Genomic DNA, 20,194 nt, shown 5'->3' on the forward strand with positions numbered 1-20,194 from the left:
AATACAGATACTGAGAGGCCATCATATTTGGTCCTTTTTTCTTTCTCTATTTTTTTTTTTTTTTTTTTGCTTTTTGGGTCACACCTGGCAATGCACAGGGGTTACTCCTGGCTCTGCACTCAGAAATCACCCCTGGCAGTGCTCAGGGGACCATATGGGATGCTGGAAATCAAACCTGGGTTGGCCATGTGCAAGGCAAATGCCCTACCGGCTGTACTATTGCTCCACCCCCCCATCATATTTGGTCTTTTGACCTTTACTCACTTTCAGCCCATATCTGTGTAAACACAAAAAAGGGGCAATGGCACTCTATCTCTCCTGACGCCCGCATTCGGTAGTCTGGAGCAGCTTCCTGCACCCCGGGGACTTGGATGGTGATGGGCAGGCAAAGGAAGGAATGAGGGCCAGGCCGGCTGGTCTCAGTTGCAGTTAATTCCATTCCCATCTCCATTTTCCTCTGATTCTCCTCTTGCTTCTTCCTCCCCCATGCTTCTTCATTCTCCTTCTCACTCTGGATCTGGATCTGGCTCCCCCCAGCCCACTCTTATAGCCCAGTTAAATCCCCAAGCATGAGGGGTTGGGGCTTACACATAAGTGTCATCATTCAATCAGAGGATATAAGGTCCTTCTCTCAGGGGAAGCTACTTCCAGGTCAGATTCTTTTCCAGCAAGACTACTGGCCTAAAGGTAAATATTGGTGTGTTTCTCCTCTCTTTAGTCCAACAAACATATAAACATTCATAATATTAATCATTTTGTATGGACACAGTAAGAGATACATTAAGCTTATAGAATTACTCTCCTGGGGCCATTTCGATCTCAGACTACAGTGATCAGGCCAGATTAGTCTTTTCTATCCCTAGCAGGGTCTTTATATCATCGTTACTTTTGGATCATGACAGCATTTGTCCATGATCAAGCTCTTAACTTATAGTTAAGAATCGTGGCGCTTTGGCCTGGCCCATATCAATGCCAGGGTATCTCACAGCTTGCCCTGGGTCCTTTCAGTCACTTGTCGGACCCTGCTTTTGGGGTGCTAGGAACCAAGGGCAACTGAGGCTTAAGTCAAGAAAGCAGATGCCTGGAAGGGAATAATATTCAAAGCCAATTAAATCCCATGTTCTAAAGCATAATATTGATTGTCTTCCTGAGTCTATACAAAAAGGACATTGCTTTAAAGTAAACTAGTCAAGAGACGTAAGTAGAGGAGAAAAGCAGTATTTCACTCATACATATAAAATCATAGATTTCTGAGGAATCTGACCTTACAAGTTAACAGAGTCTGATTAGGGGGAAAGGTGATAGACCGGTTGAGGAAGAGAGAATAGAGAGGAGTTTACAGATAAACGCAGTGGAATGGAAGTGCCTCAGGAGCACTGTGATAAACCTAAGCTTCCTGTGGCAAGGGGAATAGGACATACCAATGTTGTCCTTAATGTTTAGAGCTACATTCCAATAAACACAGAGGAATGGAGGTGCTTTAGGAGCACTGTGATGAGTATTACCAGGTAAATCTAAACTCTTTGTGGCAAGGAAGAAAGGACAAACCAATAATATCCTACACATATCTATCATCCAGAGTGACCCCTTCCATCATTGTCATAGCGGTCCCTTCTCTGCCCCAATTGCCCTGTCCCCCAGCACTGGAGGCAGCTTCCAAACATGCACCAACCATCCTGGTTCTTGTTTCTACTGTCCTTGGGTGTTAATCTCATACTATGTTCTTTATATCCTACAAATGAGTGCAGTCATTCTGTTTGTCCTTCTCCTTCTGACTCATTTCACTCAGCATAATACTCCCCAAGTCCATCCATTTATAAGTAAATTTCATGACTTCATTTTTTTTCTAACAGCTGCATAGTATTCAATTGTGTAGATGTACCATAATTTCTTTAACCAGTTGTCTACTACTGAGCACTCGGGTTGTTTCTAGATTCTGGCTACTATGAACAGTGATGCAATGAACATACAAGTGCATATGTCATTTCTGCTGTATGTCTTTGCACACACCGTGCATATTCCCAGAAGTGGTATTAGTGTGTCATATGAAAGTTGAATTTATAGTTTCTTGAGGAATGCACACATTGTTTTCCAAAAAGTCTGGACGAGTCAGCATTCCTACCAACAATGAAGGAGAGTCTCTTTCTCCCCGCATCTGATCCAGCACTGGTTGTTCTTGTTCTTTTTGATGTGTGCCAGTCTCTATGGTGTAAGATGATATCTCATTGTTGTTTTGATTTGCATGTCCCTGATGATTAGCAATATAGAGCATTTTTTATGTGCCTTTGGCCATTTGTATTTCTTTTTTATGACCAATTTCTTTTAAAAGGATCACTTCCTTACACAGAGGAAAAAGTCTTAGTCATCTTGGTATCTCTCCTAGGGCTGACTTCATAAAGCCGGTAAGTGCTAGGTAAGCTGAGGTAAGCTGAACTGAATCACATTAAAAGCCTACACATTTTTTTTACATTGAATTACAGTGTAACTTGCGGTTATGTTCTGCCTTTGAGATTACTAAAAATTCAAGCTATCCTACGTGCCATGCCTCTTGCCACCTTAGAGAATAAAGCTCTCTGTGATTCACTCCATTTCCATCCCCCTGGGTAATATACATGAGGTCAACAATTGAAAAAGTGAATTAAAGTGGTGAACAAAACGCAAATTCAGCTCTTTAGGTCTTCTCTTAGAGAACTATCCACGAGCCATTTATTATAAATAACAACATGAACTCACAAATGCAAATAAATAAAGGTTGTCCATTCCAGGAAGGTTTGCAAAATTATTTAGCCTAAGACTCCTTTTCTTGCAATGGGAAGTGAGGCATATCTACTTACAGTTGTGGTGTAAAGGATACTGACTTTAATGGAAATTAAATACAGCACTAGAGGCAAAAGAGAGACTACAAGAATGGAATCAACAAATCAAAAGGATAGCTTCTACTCCTTCCTACAGTACTTCTGAATATAAAGTTTCTGTGAAATTTCAATTGTCCAAAAGAGGATTCTATTTTCTCCTGCCTTCTATAGGCAAGGGAAAATTTAGAAGGGGTATAGATTTGAATGTTCAATCTATGTCATCCATTGTTACAAGAACATCACGTATTAACTAACTGAATTAAAACAATAACATAATAAGGATTTACAAATATTACTATCCCTATTTCACTGATGTGGACACTGAGGCAAAGAAGGATTAAGTAACCTGCATGAGTTCCATAGTCTAGGGAATAACAGATGAGATTTGAATTTATGCTATTTGACGCTGGCACCCAGGATTCTAACCATTATTTATTTGAACCATGGAAGGAAATCACTTGTATCACTTGCCATCCCGTTGATCTTCAACTTGCTCAAGTGGATGCTAGTAACGTCTCCATTCATCCCTGTCGCGTGCTAGTGTAGCCTAATGATATCTGCTTGCTCCAGGAACAAGAAGAGCCTCAAACCGTTCATTCAGGGTTTTGATGAAGAAGTCTGACCATCTCATTGGTGGGTGGCCACATGGTCTTTTGATGTCCCGTGGAATCCAGTTGGTAACAGCTCTAGTACAGTGGTTGTCTCAGAATCATGTAATGTGTCTGGCCCATCTGATTTTTGACACCTTGGCAAACGAGACAGCATCCCTGATTCTTGAATGTCGATGGAGGTCGGAACTCTGGATTCCTTCTCTCACTTGAGTGAAACATGATACTCCAAGCATAGCTGTTTTGATTCCTCTTTGTGAGACCTGAATAGCGTTCTCAACCTGTTTTCCTAGGGCCCAGGTCTCTGAGGCGTGTGTTAGTGCAGGAAGAATGGTATAGTCAAAAAGATGTGCCCGGAGCTGGAGGTTCTTTGTCCTCTTAACCACTTCTTCGACCCAGCAGGCGTCCCATGCTGCTCTCTTCCTCCTGCCAGTTCTGGCGCCAAGTTGAGCTCATTCGCTCATGGAAGGAATTAAGACTGGATATCAGATCAGAATTCACATTCTGAGTCTCTCTCTGTTACTGGCTTGTCTGCACGTTCGACCTTGGACAAGCTGTCACACTTTGGGGGACTCCTTAGAAAGTGACAGTTTGAAAATATCTAATCTGTTTCAACATTTAAAAGAAAACGCTGGGACTCTTTTCAAAGACAATCCTATATTCTCAGTCTATAAAGTGGATTTTAGTATATCTGCTTTAGTTGAACAGAAGGTAAGGGAGCTGCAGTCCCATTGATTTGGCTCTGCTTCATCCATATCTGAGTCGTAAGAACTCTACTAGAGCTTAAAGTCCCACAGTTCAAAACCACTGAACTCAGTGATAATCCATGTTTTTTTTTTTTTGAAAAGTCTATATTCTATGTGTCTAGAATTTACAGCACTGCAGCCGCAGCACTAATCCTGTTTCACTTTGTATGCCGGGACCAGTTGATCACTTATAATAGCCTGAAATGCTGTTAGGCGGTGTTGGTCTTTACACTTAGGTTTAATGAGCAAGAAGAGAGATTGAGTAATTAGAATTAATGAAGTCTCCAGAAAAGAAATGGTGGCACATGTACTACAGTTGATCCTAAACATTTTAGGAATATCTTGATGTTTAAAAACTTCTGCCCAGATCCAATGTCACTTATCAGAGAGTCTTTACAGGTCACCCTATGGCTCGTGCTTGAATGTCTCCAGTAAAGATGAACACATTCTTCTTTTTTTTTTTCAATCTTTTTTTTTTAATTTTATTTTTTTTTTTTTAAATCACTGTGAGATAGTTACAAGCTTTCATGTTGGGTTACAATGACACAATGATCAAACACCCAACCCTCCACCAGTGCACATTCCCCACCACCAATATCCCCGGTATTACCCCCCCCCATTTTCTCACCCTCCCCCTGCCTCCATTCTTTCACAAAGTGGTCTTGATCTAACAACATAATATGTTCTTAATTGTTACTCATGCTTTTTTACTGAATTAAAATCTGCATCACTTAAAACATTATTCTGTCACTGTCACTGTCATTCGTTGTTATCTATCTATTTGCTTGAGCGGGCACCAGTAACGTCTCCATTGTGAGACTTTTTGTTACTGTTTTTAGCACATGGAATACACCACAGGGAGCTTGCCAGGCTCTGCTGTGCAGTGGGATACTCGGTAGCTTGCCCGGCTCTGCAAGAGGGACAGAGGAATTGAACCCGGGTCGACCTCGTGCAAGGCAAACGCCCTACCAGCTCTGCTATTGCTCCAGCCCAATTATTCTGTAAAAACTTTAATAACCAATTGGGAAAAAAATGTGAAAATACTTCATGTATTTGGTATGAGGTCAAATAGTCAAACACCTATTGTTGTCAAATCAGTGAAGAATCACAGAAAGGTTAAGAAATGTGCTCACTCTGGACAAGAATGGAATGCTGAAAGGAGGGAGGGTTCTTAGTATCACAAATCACAGGGCCTAAAAGGGGGTGGGGGGAGAGATGAGAGAAAGAGGAAAAGTGTCTCTCATAGAGGCAAGCTGGGGGCATTGAGGGAGGAAAACTGGGGACATTGTTGGTGGGAAATGCACACTGGTGAAGGGATGGGTGTTGTAACATTTGCTTAACTAAAACCCAATAATGAATAACTTTGTAACTGTGTATGCCCAAAGTCAACAAGTTCTAGGAAAAAAAAATGTTGATAAAGGAAGCAAAGCTTAAAGCTTAACTCCAAAACTGGCTGCTGGGTCTTTTCTATTAGTGCTTACTGTTTTCTCTCCAGGAGGAGAGAAATCCCAATCTGGGTCGTCAATTCCCATATCTCTCTTTTTTGCAGCTTTTTGCACTTTCTTTCTTGCAATGTCGTCCTCAGTAATAAATCAGATGTATGTAATTTTAAATCCAATTTTCACTATCCCTATAATCAGTAAACGTGAGTATGTGGCATTATTGCCCCAAATCTTAATTACTGATCTATAATATTTGTAAAGATTGTGAACCATCCCTCATCTCTGCCTACTGTCATATTTAAATGCATTTAAAGCTCACATGAGATCAAAAGAACAGAAATGAAAATATACACTATTACACCAGGGTGCTAGTCACATAGTAACAAATGTTAGTTGCCTTCTAACTCTTATAAAAATAAAAGCAACAAATATTACTATTTTGAGGTTAAACAAAAATGCTTGCCAGAAACATGCATTTTGGCCCAAGAATCTATATTTGGCTTCAAAATAGTAGATTTATCATGAACAAAAGTGTATGTATCACTGTGTCATTGTCATCCTGATGCTTATCGATTTGCTCAAGTGGGCAACAGTATGTAATTTACTTAATTTATTCTGAAATATATTCTTGCCCACATACCTGGCTGTCATCCCAGGGCCCCTCGGAGGGGGTGGACTCCAGCTTCCCCCCCCCCACCCCGAGCAGAGCTCCTGCCTGCTGAAGACCACCAGAACCTAGCTACAGCCATGCTCGAGGCCCCTCTCCACACGATTGGACAGACCTCATGCATGAAGTTGCCAGCAGAGGAACCCAGGTGTGTGTAATCCTATCAAAGGCCAACATCCAGAGAGACTTAAAAGCAAGCTCCCAGAAGCTCGTGGCCGCTTCTCCCTCTGGAAGAAACTAGTAAACTTCTGAGAATTTCCTGCCCACTCGGGACAGCCTTGCAAGCTTCCTATGGTATATTCATATGCTAAATCCAGTAACAAGCTGGATCTCATTCCCCTGACCCTGAAAGAGCCTCCATTGTGACATCTTTGGGAGGACCCAGTCGAGAGAGACTTCTAAGATCTCAGGGAAAGGACAAATGGAGAGGTTACTGAACCCGCTCGAGAAATCGAAGATTTACGGGATTTCGTGATTCGTGATTTTGAAATATATCACAATACCCATCTCTAGGTCAAAACATAATTTTCTTTCATTTACACATTTTATACTTCCTCTATATCTACTCCATCCATAATCCTGTGGTGGATAGGAAACTTAGTTTGAGGTAAAGCAGTATGTGAGATGGTACAGAGACTGAGGGGCTATCCTCTGGTCACATGAGTAAAGTGGTGATACAACAATCACAATCGGATATTTGCTCTTCTGCATGCCTAGCTTACCTTTATTTAGGATATGCCATTATATTTTCATATATAACATGTATTTCCACAAATTGCATATATATTTTTAATTGATTTTATTTTTCTTGGATAGGGAAGAGTACTAGGAATATGATTGTGGGAAGAATAAAATGCTTGACTTGTGCAAAAGGATACTTTAGCACAGTCAAATTCTGGGCGAGATGTAGGTAATTGTAGAAATAAATCATATTTTTGAAATCTGGGGTCAGACAGAGTGCAAAAAGGTGACAGGGAAAATAAAGCTCCTGTTCACTCTTATACCTCTATGGCCAAGAATACTGCCTAGCACATAGTAGGGCATCCATCACTATTTCTACAATAACTGGATAAACCACCTTGCAAATAGCTTTCCAGTTCCTGTTTTTGGTAAGCTAGACTATGTGAAGTCTTCATTTTTTAAAGCCAGGAGCCCCAGCAATTCACCACATGAATGCAAAATAGCATGATGAGCTATGGACATTCCTATTCGAATTACACTGAAGATGCCAGGAAATTACTAAAGGGAGCCTCAAAATTCATCACATTAACTCACATCCCCAGAAAATTCATTCCTCGGGGTTTATTTCAATAAAATGTCTACCTTGGGACCAGAGGCCTCTCCCCCACTCCAGGAAATAAGGATGGGGATGGCAGTAATGGAGCTCAGGGCTTTTCATCTTCCCAAGCCATTAAAATGCAAATGGGGGGTGTGTGGGAGAGGGACCTGCAGGCAGCTCTCCCTGGGCCCCGCCTGGCGGCCCCGGCACTCACATCCATCCGAGGTCCGCACCTCCATGTGAACCAGGTCCGCCTCCTTATCCAGTCCAGCCACCGACCTGGAGAAGGAAAAGAGAAGCTGAGTGACCACACAATGGCAGATAAAAAAAAAAAATGAGGAGCTTCAGGAGCTCTTCAGGAGCTGGCCAACGTGGCACTTGAAGCATGGCTGCCTCTAGCAGCTGTCATCTGGAACAGTTGCAATACAGAAAGCCTGGAGTGCTCTAGGTTAATGACCCCAAACAAAACAAAAACTGCCAGAAAAGAACAGCGTCCATTGTAATGTTGATCAAGACCTCTGGCCCTTATTACCCACCTCCTCCAACTCTTATCTTGAAGAGTTTTTTTCTTTTCCAGTGTCACCAACTTCCCAGTTCCTATCCCACCTGACCTCTTCCACCACATCCTCCTCTTCCCACTCAAACTAGGACCATGATCTTCCCTGCTCATTTCTGCCCCAGGAGATGATGGGTTAGCCTGACTTCTAGCTGTCTGCTTGAAAGCATCTCCCAAAATTCCTTGGTGAGTGTTTTCCCATCTACCATTGCTCCTACCTTCGCAGTAATTACTATTTAGTGCCATTCAAAATCTGATCTGGCCAGGTTAGTTTGGGTGGGATTCTGATGGGTGGGTGGAAAGTCTTACAGTTCATGGCCAAGAGACTCAAGTATGACACCTTTATGTAGCCAGTTGCAAGATTTGGAAGAGTTTTGATCCAAAGTCTGCTAGTGGAGGGTGGACTAGTAGATGTATATTCATAGCAATAGAGATTATACTTGGGATCATCCTCCACAAACTCAGGTCTGATGCTTACCCATTTAAAAGAAAAAAAAACACAAAGCTTTGCATCCCCTGAGCAGTACTACTCAAAGGAACATGGGTGGGGTGGAAATAATAATGAAAGGAAAAGAGCTGTACTACAAAGAACTCAAACAACCCAGTTGGAACCAAGATAGAACCCAGTGCTGAGTCCCCAGCAACTTATTCCCCCATTTTAGTACCAAAAACTCACATTCAGAAAGTGAACAATCGACATGCTAAAAAAATATGACCCATTCAGAAAGAGAGAGACAGACATAGAAAGATCACACTCATCTGTAGAATATAAATTAACAGAATGGGAGACTAACACCCAAGAGTAGTAGAGATAAGGACCAGGAGGTCTGCCCCAGAGCTTGGAAATGGGTCTCACATGCTGGGAGAAAAGGCAGCTGAGATAGAGAAGGGAACACCTAGTAGAGGATGTTGGGAGGACCCATTTGGGTTGAAAGATGTGTGCCAAAAGTAGACTATAAACCGAACATGATGGCCACTCAATACCTCTATTGCAAATTACAACATCCAACAGGAGAGAGAACAAAAGGGAATGCCCTGGCCGCAGAGGCTGGGTGGGGCGGTGGGGGTGGGGTTGGGGTGGTAGGAGGGATACTGGGAACATAGGTGGAGGAGAATGGGCACTGGTGGAGGGATGGGTAAATGATCACTGTATGACTGAAATGCAAACACAAAAGTTCATAAGTTTGTAACTGTACCTCACAATGATTCACTAATAAAAAATTTTAGAAAAAAATATGACCTACGTCAGTGCATGAGTCCACTCTGGGCATGCACCGAAGAAGACACCAAGTCTACATGCTAAGGCTGACTTGGGGGAAAGAGGGATATTACTGCTAGCTGTGCTTAAATGAGACCCTTGCAAGATAAAGGAAGGTAAATTTCCTCTTGAGTGACTCTGTTTTTGCACAAGCAAGAAGAAAATATGAATTCTTTGAAATAGCATTCACCCCTATCCATTTTTCTTCCCAGATTTTACTTCTAGTGGGTGATAGGAACAGAGTAATAGCACAGTGGACAGCATGCTTGCCTTGTACACAGCTGGCCCTGTTTCAATTCTTGTCACCCCAGATAGTTCCTTGAGAACTCCAGGAGTGATCCCTGATTACAGAGCCAAGAGAAAATCCTGATCATTGCCAGGTGTGTCCCCAAACCAAAAACAGCAACAAAAAGAAGGATTATGTCTGGACCCATCAGGTGATAACACTTATCAATGAATCCTATAAAACTCCCACACATGAAAGCTCATCATCTATCTCTGCATAAGATATTCAGCCTGGGTGAGCCCCAGAAAGTCAGCTAATGGAGGCAACCCAGACTAAAACATTCACGCATGAAAGAGATCACAGCACCCCATCTTTCTAGCAAGCTCTCACTCATAGTCCATTTACTCTGATTTTAAACACCATTGTAAGGTTGTTTTTTTGAGAAGAGGGGTTTTATAGCTCTCAAAAGGTGAGAAATATCAACTTAGAAAGAAGAAGTCAAATTTAAAAGGTGAATTTAAAGAGCTGATACTCAGACAACAAGAAAAATAGAAAACCTAGGAAAAACAGACCAAAGAACACAAAATCCAATCTTCACACCATGAATCTATACATTTCTCAACAGCCCCAAGGCCATTACTGATCACAGCATAGTTCAGTATTTGGCATCTCTGCTGGGGACCAAATAGCACAGCAATGGGGCTAATGGTGTCAAATGGTGTCAGAATACTAGGGTTGCATTACAAATAAAATATGTTAAGAAAAAGAAAATGACTGATGAGCTCTAAATCAGAGAATCTCAACATACCCTCCTCATGTTTAATTAATTTTCTATAGTTGTATACTTGGACTGGAGCAATAGCACAGCAGGTAGGGCATTTGCCTTGCACATGGTCGACCTGGGTTCGATTCCTCTGTCCCTCTTGGAGAGCCTGGCAAGCTAAGAGAGTATCCCACCTGCACAGCAGAGCCTGGCAAGCTACCCATGGCGTATTCATATGTTAAAAACAGTAACAATAAGTCTCACAATGGAGACATTACTGGTGCCTGCTCAAGCAAATCAATGAACAACTGGACAATAGTGCTTCAGTGCAGTTGTATACTTACATAAGCAACCTACTTATTTCTTAAATCTCTAGTTTATGGAGATGGATAGAAAGTACAGTTGGTAAGGTGCTTGCATGGCACATAGTCAACATGGGTTTGATCCTTGGCTTTCTTGTGGTCCCCTATGCTGGCCAGGAGTGATCCCTTAGCATAGAACCAGGAGTAAGCTCTGAGCATGGCCAGATGATGACCTCCCCCCAAAAAATCACAAATTTATTACTAAACATATTATTCAGGAACACAAAGGTTAAAAGATGTATAGGGACAAATTTGAGATAAAGCATGGAATTTCCTTGCTCTCTCCATGCATGGCAACTCTCCTCCAAATACTTATATGTTGCTAGCTCAAGAGCTCTCTAAGACTCCTCCTTTCAGACTTTCATAGATGTTCATAACATAGGCATGCTGGATGAACTCACTGGACACCATCAGTTAAACTCAAGTTTCATCCAGTCCTTCTCCCTTAAAGTGAATTCTTCAAGCTGAAATGAATATGTGCTATTGAACAGGGAAACATACAAAAGTATAAAAATAACTGATAAATGATAATACTGCTGAATTTATAATACTTAAATAATTGTGGATGATGAATCACATACAAATTCAGGGTAAGGGCTGAAATATCAAAAGAATGAAACAACTATTTTGCACTTTTAACAGAGTTATGCACACTGTAACATCAAAACAAAATGTGGAAGCATAGTTTTGTTTAAAAGTAATTACCTTAAAATAGACTATTATATATATTTTGTATAGGTCTCATAAAGAAGTAATCATAAAGAAAAAAACTGTAAAACAGACACAAAAGATCAAGGAAAGAGTCTAAATATTGCACTAGAAAAAAGAAAGACCAAATTACAGAAAAAGAAAACAAGGCACCTAATGCATGTGACTATAAAATGAAAGATCATTTGCAGTGTGCCTTCCGGTCTTTTGAGGAAGTGAACTAAGCCCCCTTATTCAGACTTCCCATCACATATTGCTCACAGATACCAACATTCATTTTTGATTTTCCACATCTATGAAATGGGGAAATCATACCACATTCATAGAGTTATGAGATTTCATGAGCTCAGTCATAAAATTGAAAGAAGTGCCTGATACACAGACAGTATTTTTAAACTTCCAGTCATTATTAATTTTGAAGGAAAAAAAATAATCTGTTGTCTTTATCTGTTTCTGTTTCTTTCTTCCCTGAGACTTCATTTCTATATTTATGGAATGTCCTGTAACTATAGCTTTGTTCTAGGCTCTGGGTAAGAAAAATCACCGCTATAAAGGGTTTTCAGTTTAGATATCTTCCTCCAAACTGATTATGCACAGGTCTTAGGAACCCTTGATAAGGGATCTTATAATGCCTTGCTCTTCTCTGCAGCAGAGGTCATTATTCTGGAGTACACATAACTTTTTCTCTCATTTTTAATCTATGGGATGCTGTCTGCTGGGCCTTATATCAACATTTCCATCAGAGGTCTTGGCACATGAGAGATCATCAATTTGCTGAATGAGTGACTACATTATTTTCATCCAGTCACACATAATTCATAAAACTTCGGTACTCATAGCCTTGAACTCATGTTTGTGTTTCGAAGATAAACCTTTCTTATAGCTAGAAGAGATTGCCCAGTCCTGCCTGTACCCATATAATGCAAACTAATCCTGTGGATTGCTCAATTGATGCTGAAGAAAAGGGGTATGCATATATTTATATATATACATATATCATATATAAGTGTATCACATAATATATGTATATTACATCTATTTTCTCGTATCACTGTCACTGTCACTGTCATCCCATTGCTCATCTATTTGTTCGAGCAGGCACCAGTAACGTCTCTCATTGTGAGACTTACTGTTACTGTTTTTGGCATATCCAATACGCCATGGATAGTATATTTAGTTTTATGAGATTAACAAGCCACTAGCTTTCCTTAAAGGTTGCAAAAAATTCTAAGAAGAGTAATGACTATGCTCAAAGAAAGGTAATGATCGTGCTTCAAAATTGAGAGTCTTTTGAGTTCTGAGCAAGAATATAGGAAGCAAACTGACATATGGAATGGTAATCACATCTCCAGGAGAAAAAAAATAAAATCAGTTCCTACATCCACTTACTCATAGCTTTACTGATGGAAGCCTCTACAAATGACTTTAAGTTTATTCTTGGGGCTGGAGAGATAGAACAGTAGGTAGGGCATGCAGTTAACTTGCATTCAAGCCCTGGAACCATATATGGTTCCCCGGGCACCGCCAAAAATGACCCCTGAACACAGATCCAGGAGTATGTCCTGAGTACTGCTAGGCATGGCCCCCAGGCCAAAACTAATTATAATAATGAATTAATGTTGCCATTTGTACCGTCTGTTCAAACTAGTTTTCACTCTATTATATGAAATAAGTCAAATAGGAGAGAGATATTAGCAGCTTATCAAGACAAAGCAATGGTAAGAGTAGGCTGGATACATGCCATGTTAAAACACCTTATTTTCACCCAATCTTTACTTAATAGATAAAACACAAGTCTCATGCAATTATCCAAGTACACACAGCTAGTTTGTGTTCTGTGACCCTAGAATCCTATCTGGAACTTCTTTATTTTTTTCCCAATTAAGAACTTTTACCAAACCTCTTTAAAAATGCATTTGGCTGTCATGTTGACATGGCAGGACTTAACTGTGCATTTTATCTCCTTGTAAATGTGAATGTGAATCCCAGAGCAAAAGCTTATCCAGAAATTAAAAAACAAACAAACGAGAAGCACTTCACATTGCAGCATGCCTCAGGGAGATATTGAGGATAAAGTACTGATAAGTCCTAAGTACCATTTCTTTTAATGAACTGATTAGCTAGAAAGTTTAATTACATAACAATCTAGTCTTAACATATTTTTGCATAACTCGCACCACATTTTCCTCTTTTATGTCTTTGTTCAAGTTTACCTCTTACCTAGAACTCTCCTATTACTTTCATATTTTCTGTTTGGGCCCTATATATAGCCCACCCTGTCTGAAAGTCATAATTCCGCAGGAAACTTTTTATACACACCGAATACCAATGCCTAGACACTAATACCAGAAATTCTAGTTTATTGGCCTAAATGAGTAGCACCAGACTCTCCATTGTTAAAATCCATGGATGACTCTGTTCTCTGACTTTCTCTGTGATCCAAGAATTTGCATTCTTAGCAATTACACAAAAGACATCCTGAGGATCACAATGTGAGTAGTGCTCATTGGAATACCATCTAAAAAGCTACAGCTTCAGATGTTCCTGGATACAAATGTGCATTCAGCTTTGAGTTATTCACTCAAACTGGAAACACACTGGAAACTAACTAGCCTGAACAAGCTTCTCCTTATTGTAGGATAACATAGCCTCAGGTAGTTTTGATTTATTGGGTTATACTCCTCTGTGTTTATTTGTAGCTTCTTTCTAATGTTCTGTTGACTTGCAAATACTGTTTTTCTTTTCTCCTTGAGTCCTTTGCATAGTTTATTCAGAGCCATGTCCTTTTGTATGGACATAGGAAGACTTAACAAATGCTATGCTTTTGTAACCTGGGAGTCATTTGACTCTACATGATATTTTTCTCCTGGGCATCTGTTCTCTCTCAACCTAAGCCTCAGCTGCCCTTACTTCCTAGCACCCCCAAAAGCAGAGTTCTGACAAGGGACAGGACGGACCCAGGGCAAGCGGTGAGTTGTGTGCTACCCTGGCATCGAGATGGGCCTGGCCAAAGTGCCTAATGCTTAACTATAAGTTAAGAGCTTGGTCATGGACAAATGATGTCATCATCCAAACAGTGATAACTAGATTCGGACCCTGCTAGGGTGAGGAATGATTAATCTGGCCTGAGTGCTGTGGTCTGAGTCTGTGGCAAGATGTTGCCAGGAGAGCTGCCTTGCAAGCCTCAATGTATCTCTTGCTATGTCCGTATAAAAATAACTGGTATTCAGATGTGAATAAGTTCTTGGACTGAGGAAAGGAGAAAAACCTTAAGAGGTATTTTACCTGCTGGCAGTCAGGAAGGGCTTTGAAATGCCCGGCCCTCAGAAGGGCTTTCTTATGTTGATTTTGCTACCTGGCTGTGTGTAGCCTAGAGGGCAAGGTGAAGAGAGACAAGTAGGGGAAGAGACTAGTGAAGAGGGAGAATACAGATAGGCTGTGGTGGGGCTGGCATGATAGCACAGTGGGTAGGGCGTTTGCCTTGCACGCGGCCGACCCGGGTTCCATCCCCAGCATCCCATATGGTCCCCTGAGCACTGCCAGGGGTAATTCCTGAGTGCAGGACCAGGAGTAACCTCTGAGCATCGCCGGGTGTGACCCAAAAAGCAAAAAAAAAAAAAAAAAAAAAAAAAGAGAGGCTGTGGTATATCCAGAGAGAGGACAGAGCTAGAAGTGGGAGATGAGAAAGATGGAAGATTGAATAAACGGTAACTAATCAGCAGCAACCAGCTTGGTCCTCGTTCTTTGCCTGTCCTTGGCCAACAGCCATCCCGGTCCAGCCCATACACAGTGGTTACAGAGCACGGAACGCGGGCAGTGAGACAGAGCCGCCCCAGAGTGCACACTCTCTTCGGCGTGCATATTTTTTTACACCTTATGAATCTTGAAATCAAACTCTGAGTTGCAGCCTTAGATCTTGCATTTGCTAACTACAGGATCACGAACAATATACTTAGCTTCTCAATGCACCAATTTTTTTTTTCTTTTTCGGTCACATCAGTGATGCTCAGGAGGTCACTTATGGCGGTGCTTAGGGGACCATATGGGATTCTGGGAACTGAACCCAGGTTGGCTGCATGCAAGGCAAACACCCTACTCAATGTACTGTTGCTCCAGTCCCCTAATTGCTTTTAAGAAAACAAATGAACTGAATGCATGTAAAAACTTTCAAAGAGAGGCATGTGTCAATACAATACTCTTATAATAGTACTTAGATAATTTTAAGTGGAACTGGGTTTATTGAGATCATAATGTATCAAATATTTTGCTATCAACATATTATGTCACGTATAACATGTTTTGTAGGGTTTATATTCCAGCTTTTTTCTTCAAATGAAGAAATGGAGATTTTAAGATGCCACCATTTTAAGATGTCAAATGAAGAAATGGAGATTTTAAGATGTCAACTATTGGCATAGAGTCAGAAAGAGTTAGAGTTTAGACCCAAATAGTCTGTTACTCATCTTCCAGTTAATTGTGTACTGAATTTTTCTTTCTAGGTTGTATTATCCTTAAAGTCAAGATCTATATTTTATTTTATTTTATTTTATTTTATTTATTTATTTATTTATTGCTTTTTTGGGTCACACCCAGCAATGCACAGGGGTCACTCCTGGCTCATGCACTCAGGAATTACTCCTGGCGGTGCTCGGGGGACCATATGGGATGCTGGGATTCGAACCCGGGTCAGCCTTGTGCAAGGCAAACGCCCTAGCCGCTGTGCTATCACTCCAGCCCCAAGATCTATATTTTAATAGATTGTTTTCCAGTAGTACTTAATAATGTGCCTGGCTCTGCATTTATTAAATATATGCTAAGTAGTTGAATAAATATACAGATGAGAACAATAATAATAATCCCAGCAGTATATTTAGGATAAAAGCTGAAAACAGTTCCATAATATAATGAAACAGATTTGATTCATTTAATTAATCTCGAGGGGATTAATTGAATAAAGTCTTAATTTTACATTTTTATGTTGCTATCTTCATCATTTATCTTCAAAGCAATATTGGATCTGTCAAGCACAGTCATATGTGATTTGCTTGACAAATGTCATTATCCTGTAAAAATGCTGGGGTAGCAACTCATGGATCTCATGCAGCTCCAATGAACACAGCAACACTAATAGACGCTCTGGTAGTTTTCCTCTAAAATAAATAATTCCTGTCTCTATCCAATGTTGGTGCCCCAGGAACTCATAACTCTTGGTACAGAACCTTAAAACTATGTTGGTACCCTAACATTTTGTCCTTTGTGACAGCTGATTATACTGGGACTAGACAGTGCCCCCCTGCCCACAATGGATAAATGGCATGATGTCAGGTTTTAGGATTGATTGAAGAATTTTGGGGTGGTCTCGGGCATGAGAGAGAGAGAGAAGCAGAGCTAAAGAGACTTTGTGAGTTTCCAGATAGGGTCTGATTCAAGCCTCAATGCATTTCTTGGATTCTCAAACTTTAGTCTATACCTTTATCTCTGTCCGGTGTTTCTCTCTGTCTCTGTCACTGTGTCTGTTTTGTCATTCTCTCTGCCTCTGTATCTCTCTCTCTCTCTCTCTTTCTCTCCTCTCTCTCTCTCTCACACACACACACACACAAAACATTTGCACATGCCAGTTAATGTTTCTTTTCAAGGGATATTGGAGGTAATGAGGAGTTCCTAAACAGAGCTAAGAGGCCCAAGGGGGCCTGCTGGAGGGTAAATCTCAGTCAGCAGCACTTGCCTATGGTTCAGTACAAAAACACAGTGCTGTGGGACCCAGTGAAGCTAGAGACTTACAGGTCACCTTAGTGGAACACTGGGGCCTCCAGGGCTGCACCCAGTAATGCTCGGTGCTCAGGGGATAATGTGTTGCCAGGGTTCTAGTTGCAAGAAACAGTACCTGTGTAGAAAGAGAATATAGGGTGCCTGGTAGTTTCTCTCTGGTCCTCTAGGCACTGTTTCTCAAAACTAGGCTGTAATGGCCAACAAAACCTCTGACAGTTGCTTGGCATTTGTAGGATCTTCCCATCATACCTGGAGAGCTATATCCCCTTCAGTGCTCTGCTTCCCCAGTAAATTAAAAGGGTGAGTGGCCCCTAGGCAAATGTCTTTAAAACTATGGCTATGAGTGTTAGTAGAATATGAAAAAAATAGTAGATTATAACTTGCATTTAAAAGTAAAATAAAATGAGAAGGAGTAGAAATATTAGATGCTATCTTAAATGGAAGACCAAGTACGTACTTACAATTGTGTTTAGTATATGAATAAGACACCACTTTCTAGTAGGATAACACTTCCTAACAAAGAATCAATTTAAAAATAAGAAGGAAAAAGAGAAACAGTGTGGTCTCTTTTAACAAAATGTCTTTCTAAGTTTAGACTGCTGAACTGAATCTAGCAGCCACATGATACATATACATATATTGGGGAACAAGGCACGAACAAAGCAAGGCATTTTTCTCAACTGAGAAGAAGTTGCTCTCAAGTGAAGAATCTTAATAAAACATAGGCAATACCATACTCCATGGTAGCAGTAATACTTTCAAGCCAACTTTTGCACATTAGGGTATCAGGATTATATCACTGCAGTATAATTGCGTGATATTCAAACGTTATACCAGAGGGGAAAGCATTTAAAATTGTTAGTATATATAATCTATAGAAATTTCCTTAAATATAAGTTGTCTACAAGAAATCCAACCAGAACTTGGCAATTATTAACTGAATACAAACTATGTATAAATACTAAGGATGTTATTAGAAAGTCTACCATAGCCTCTATGGATAATAGGTCCATTATCCATTTGTGTTATGCATATCTGTGGACTACAGCCTAGCATAATTCAAGTGAAGAACTCTATTGTTCCAAACAGAACCATACTACGTATGATATCTAACCTTAATAATATAAGTGCTACTCATAGAAAACTACTTTATCCTCCTCATCAAGCGTATTACAGAATTTGCAAAGTTGTTAAAAAGAATGGATTCAGTCATTTGTATTGAAACTGTTAAAACACTCTACTACCTCTTAGAGTAGGCTATTCTTTTACTAGGAACTTGTGGGGTAACATATAGGAGCCTTCTAAAGAGCTTTTCAGTCTTGTTGGAAAGGAACACAGTTTCAGAGAGATGAGAAGAGGAAGAAGTTTGAAAATTTTCAGGATCAGAAGTCATAGAAAAGCATGGTGTGGCACCAGGTGTGATGGTAGAAATGGGAATATTGTAGGACTGTAATCCTGGACAAGGTTCTGGAGACAGAAAGAAAAGAAAGGCAACGAAAAGTTGCCTTTCCTGAAGTTATGGGGGTTTTCCTTAAAATCATCATCTATAAAAAAAGAAAACCCTCCATTATGATTTGTTAGACAAATTCTTGTTTCTGAATTTGTCATAATTCTATTTAGAAAGAATCTGCATGAACGTAATCTTTATAAAGGTACTATCTCTACAGAACCTTTATAAATACTCATAAATTAATAATGTTCTTTGATTTTTGGGTCACACCTGGCGATGCACAGGAGTTACTCCTGGCTCTGAACTCAGGAATTAACCCTAGAGGTGCTGAGGGACCATATGGGATGCTGGGAATCGAACCTGGGTCGGCCACATGCAAGGCAAATACCCTCCCCACTGTGCTATTGCTCAAGCCCCAAATTAATAAATCTTTAATCTTCTGCTTTTTTTAGTTTATTTGATGAGTTGAGAATATTATAATTGGGGTAAGAGAAATAGTCAGAAAATAAAGCTTTCCCTAACTAGCTCTGCGTGTAGCTGACCCTGGTTCAATTTCTGGCACAGAATAAGGTTTCATCAGCACCCCAGAGGTCATTCCTGAACAAAGAGCCAGGAATAGGGCCTGAGCACCACCAGGTATATCTAACTCTCCTTCCTGCTACATGGGCAAAATATTACAACTTGAAGCAAACATGGTCCCACAAACACCAGTGCTTCGTGGAGATTTTCTGACTTTATCATTAACTGAGATTTTAAGTCAACACTTATGGCCACTTAGGGTTGCATACAAGGCAAAGAGCAAGAAATGAAAACTAAGAACAAAAGTCCCACTTATTCAACTGTCAAAACCACCCAAACTGTACTATATGAGCCCTTTGCCATGTATTGACGAAGGCCTTTTAACTGGCAAGACATTTTATAAAATCAAGAATGGAGAAGAGGCATCATTCAATCATTTCTATGGTCTCATTATAGGGCCACCACATTAAATGAATAATACATTCTACTTATTCACACACAGCACTGAGCACCTAAAATTACTTCACTACCTAAAGGATAATAGAGAAGATGTCACAATGAATAAGGGACGGTGTCAGTTCTCCAGAAGTCCAGACTGAAATGGAAAACAGGTATTTGTAAAATTGGCTCATGATTTAATGGTAGGGCATAGTGTGTGGGAAGTCTATAAAGAATTGGTCTTTGAAAGTGAAAAGATGATTAAAACTTTAATCATCTATATGCATGTAGGTGTCACCACCTCCACAATAAATCTTTTTAAAAGATTTCTTACATATGTGAGATATAAAGAAACATAGTGGGGGAACAACAAATGGCCAAAGTTATCAAAGCTAGAGGCTTTGTCTACAGAACTGCGATTACACAGGAAAGTGGCTGGAGGGGTCGTTGAAGACACTGGTGGGGGTAAGTGGGCACCATAAGTGGGCACCATAAGTGTGGTGTTGGGATGATGTATGCAGGCAAAGTACAATGAGCAGTACTGAAAA

At 40.4% G+C, this 20,194-nt stretch overlaps 1 protein-coding gene across 1 annotated transcript in view; it reads right to left on the minus strand.

Moving 5' to 3' along the window:
- The window catches only part of SORCS3 (sortilin related VPS10 domain containing receptor 3), a 677,010-nt gene that overhangs the window by 197,890 nt on the left and 458,926 nt on the right, over positions 1 to 20,194 (minus strand). Inside the window, exon 6 of the mRNA XM_004611975.2 lies at positions 7,812 to 7,876. Within this exon, the coding sequence (XP_004612032.2) occupies positions 7,812 to 7,876 (65 nt within the window). The remainder of the gene's footprint in view (positions 1 to 7,811; positions 7,877 to 20,194) is intronic.

This window comes from Sorex araneus, chromosome 11 (assembly GCF_027595985.1).
Source record: "Sorex araneus isolate mSorAra2 chromosome 11, mSorAra2.pri, whole genome shotgun sequence".
Lineage (NCBI taxonomy): Eukaryota > Metazoa > Chordata > Mammalia > Eulipotyphla > Soricidae > Sorex > Sorex araneus.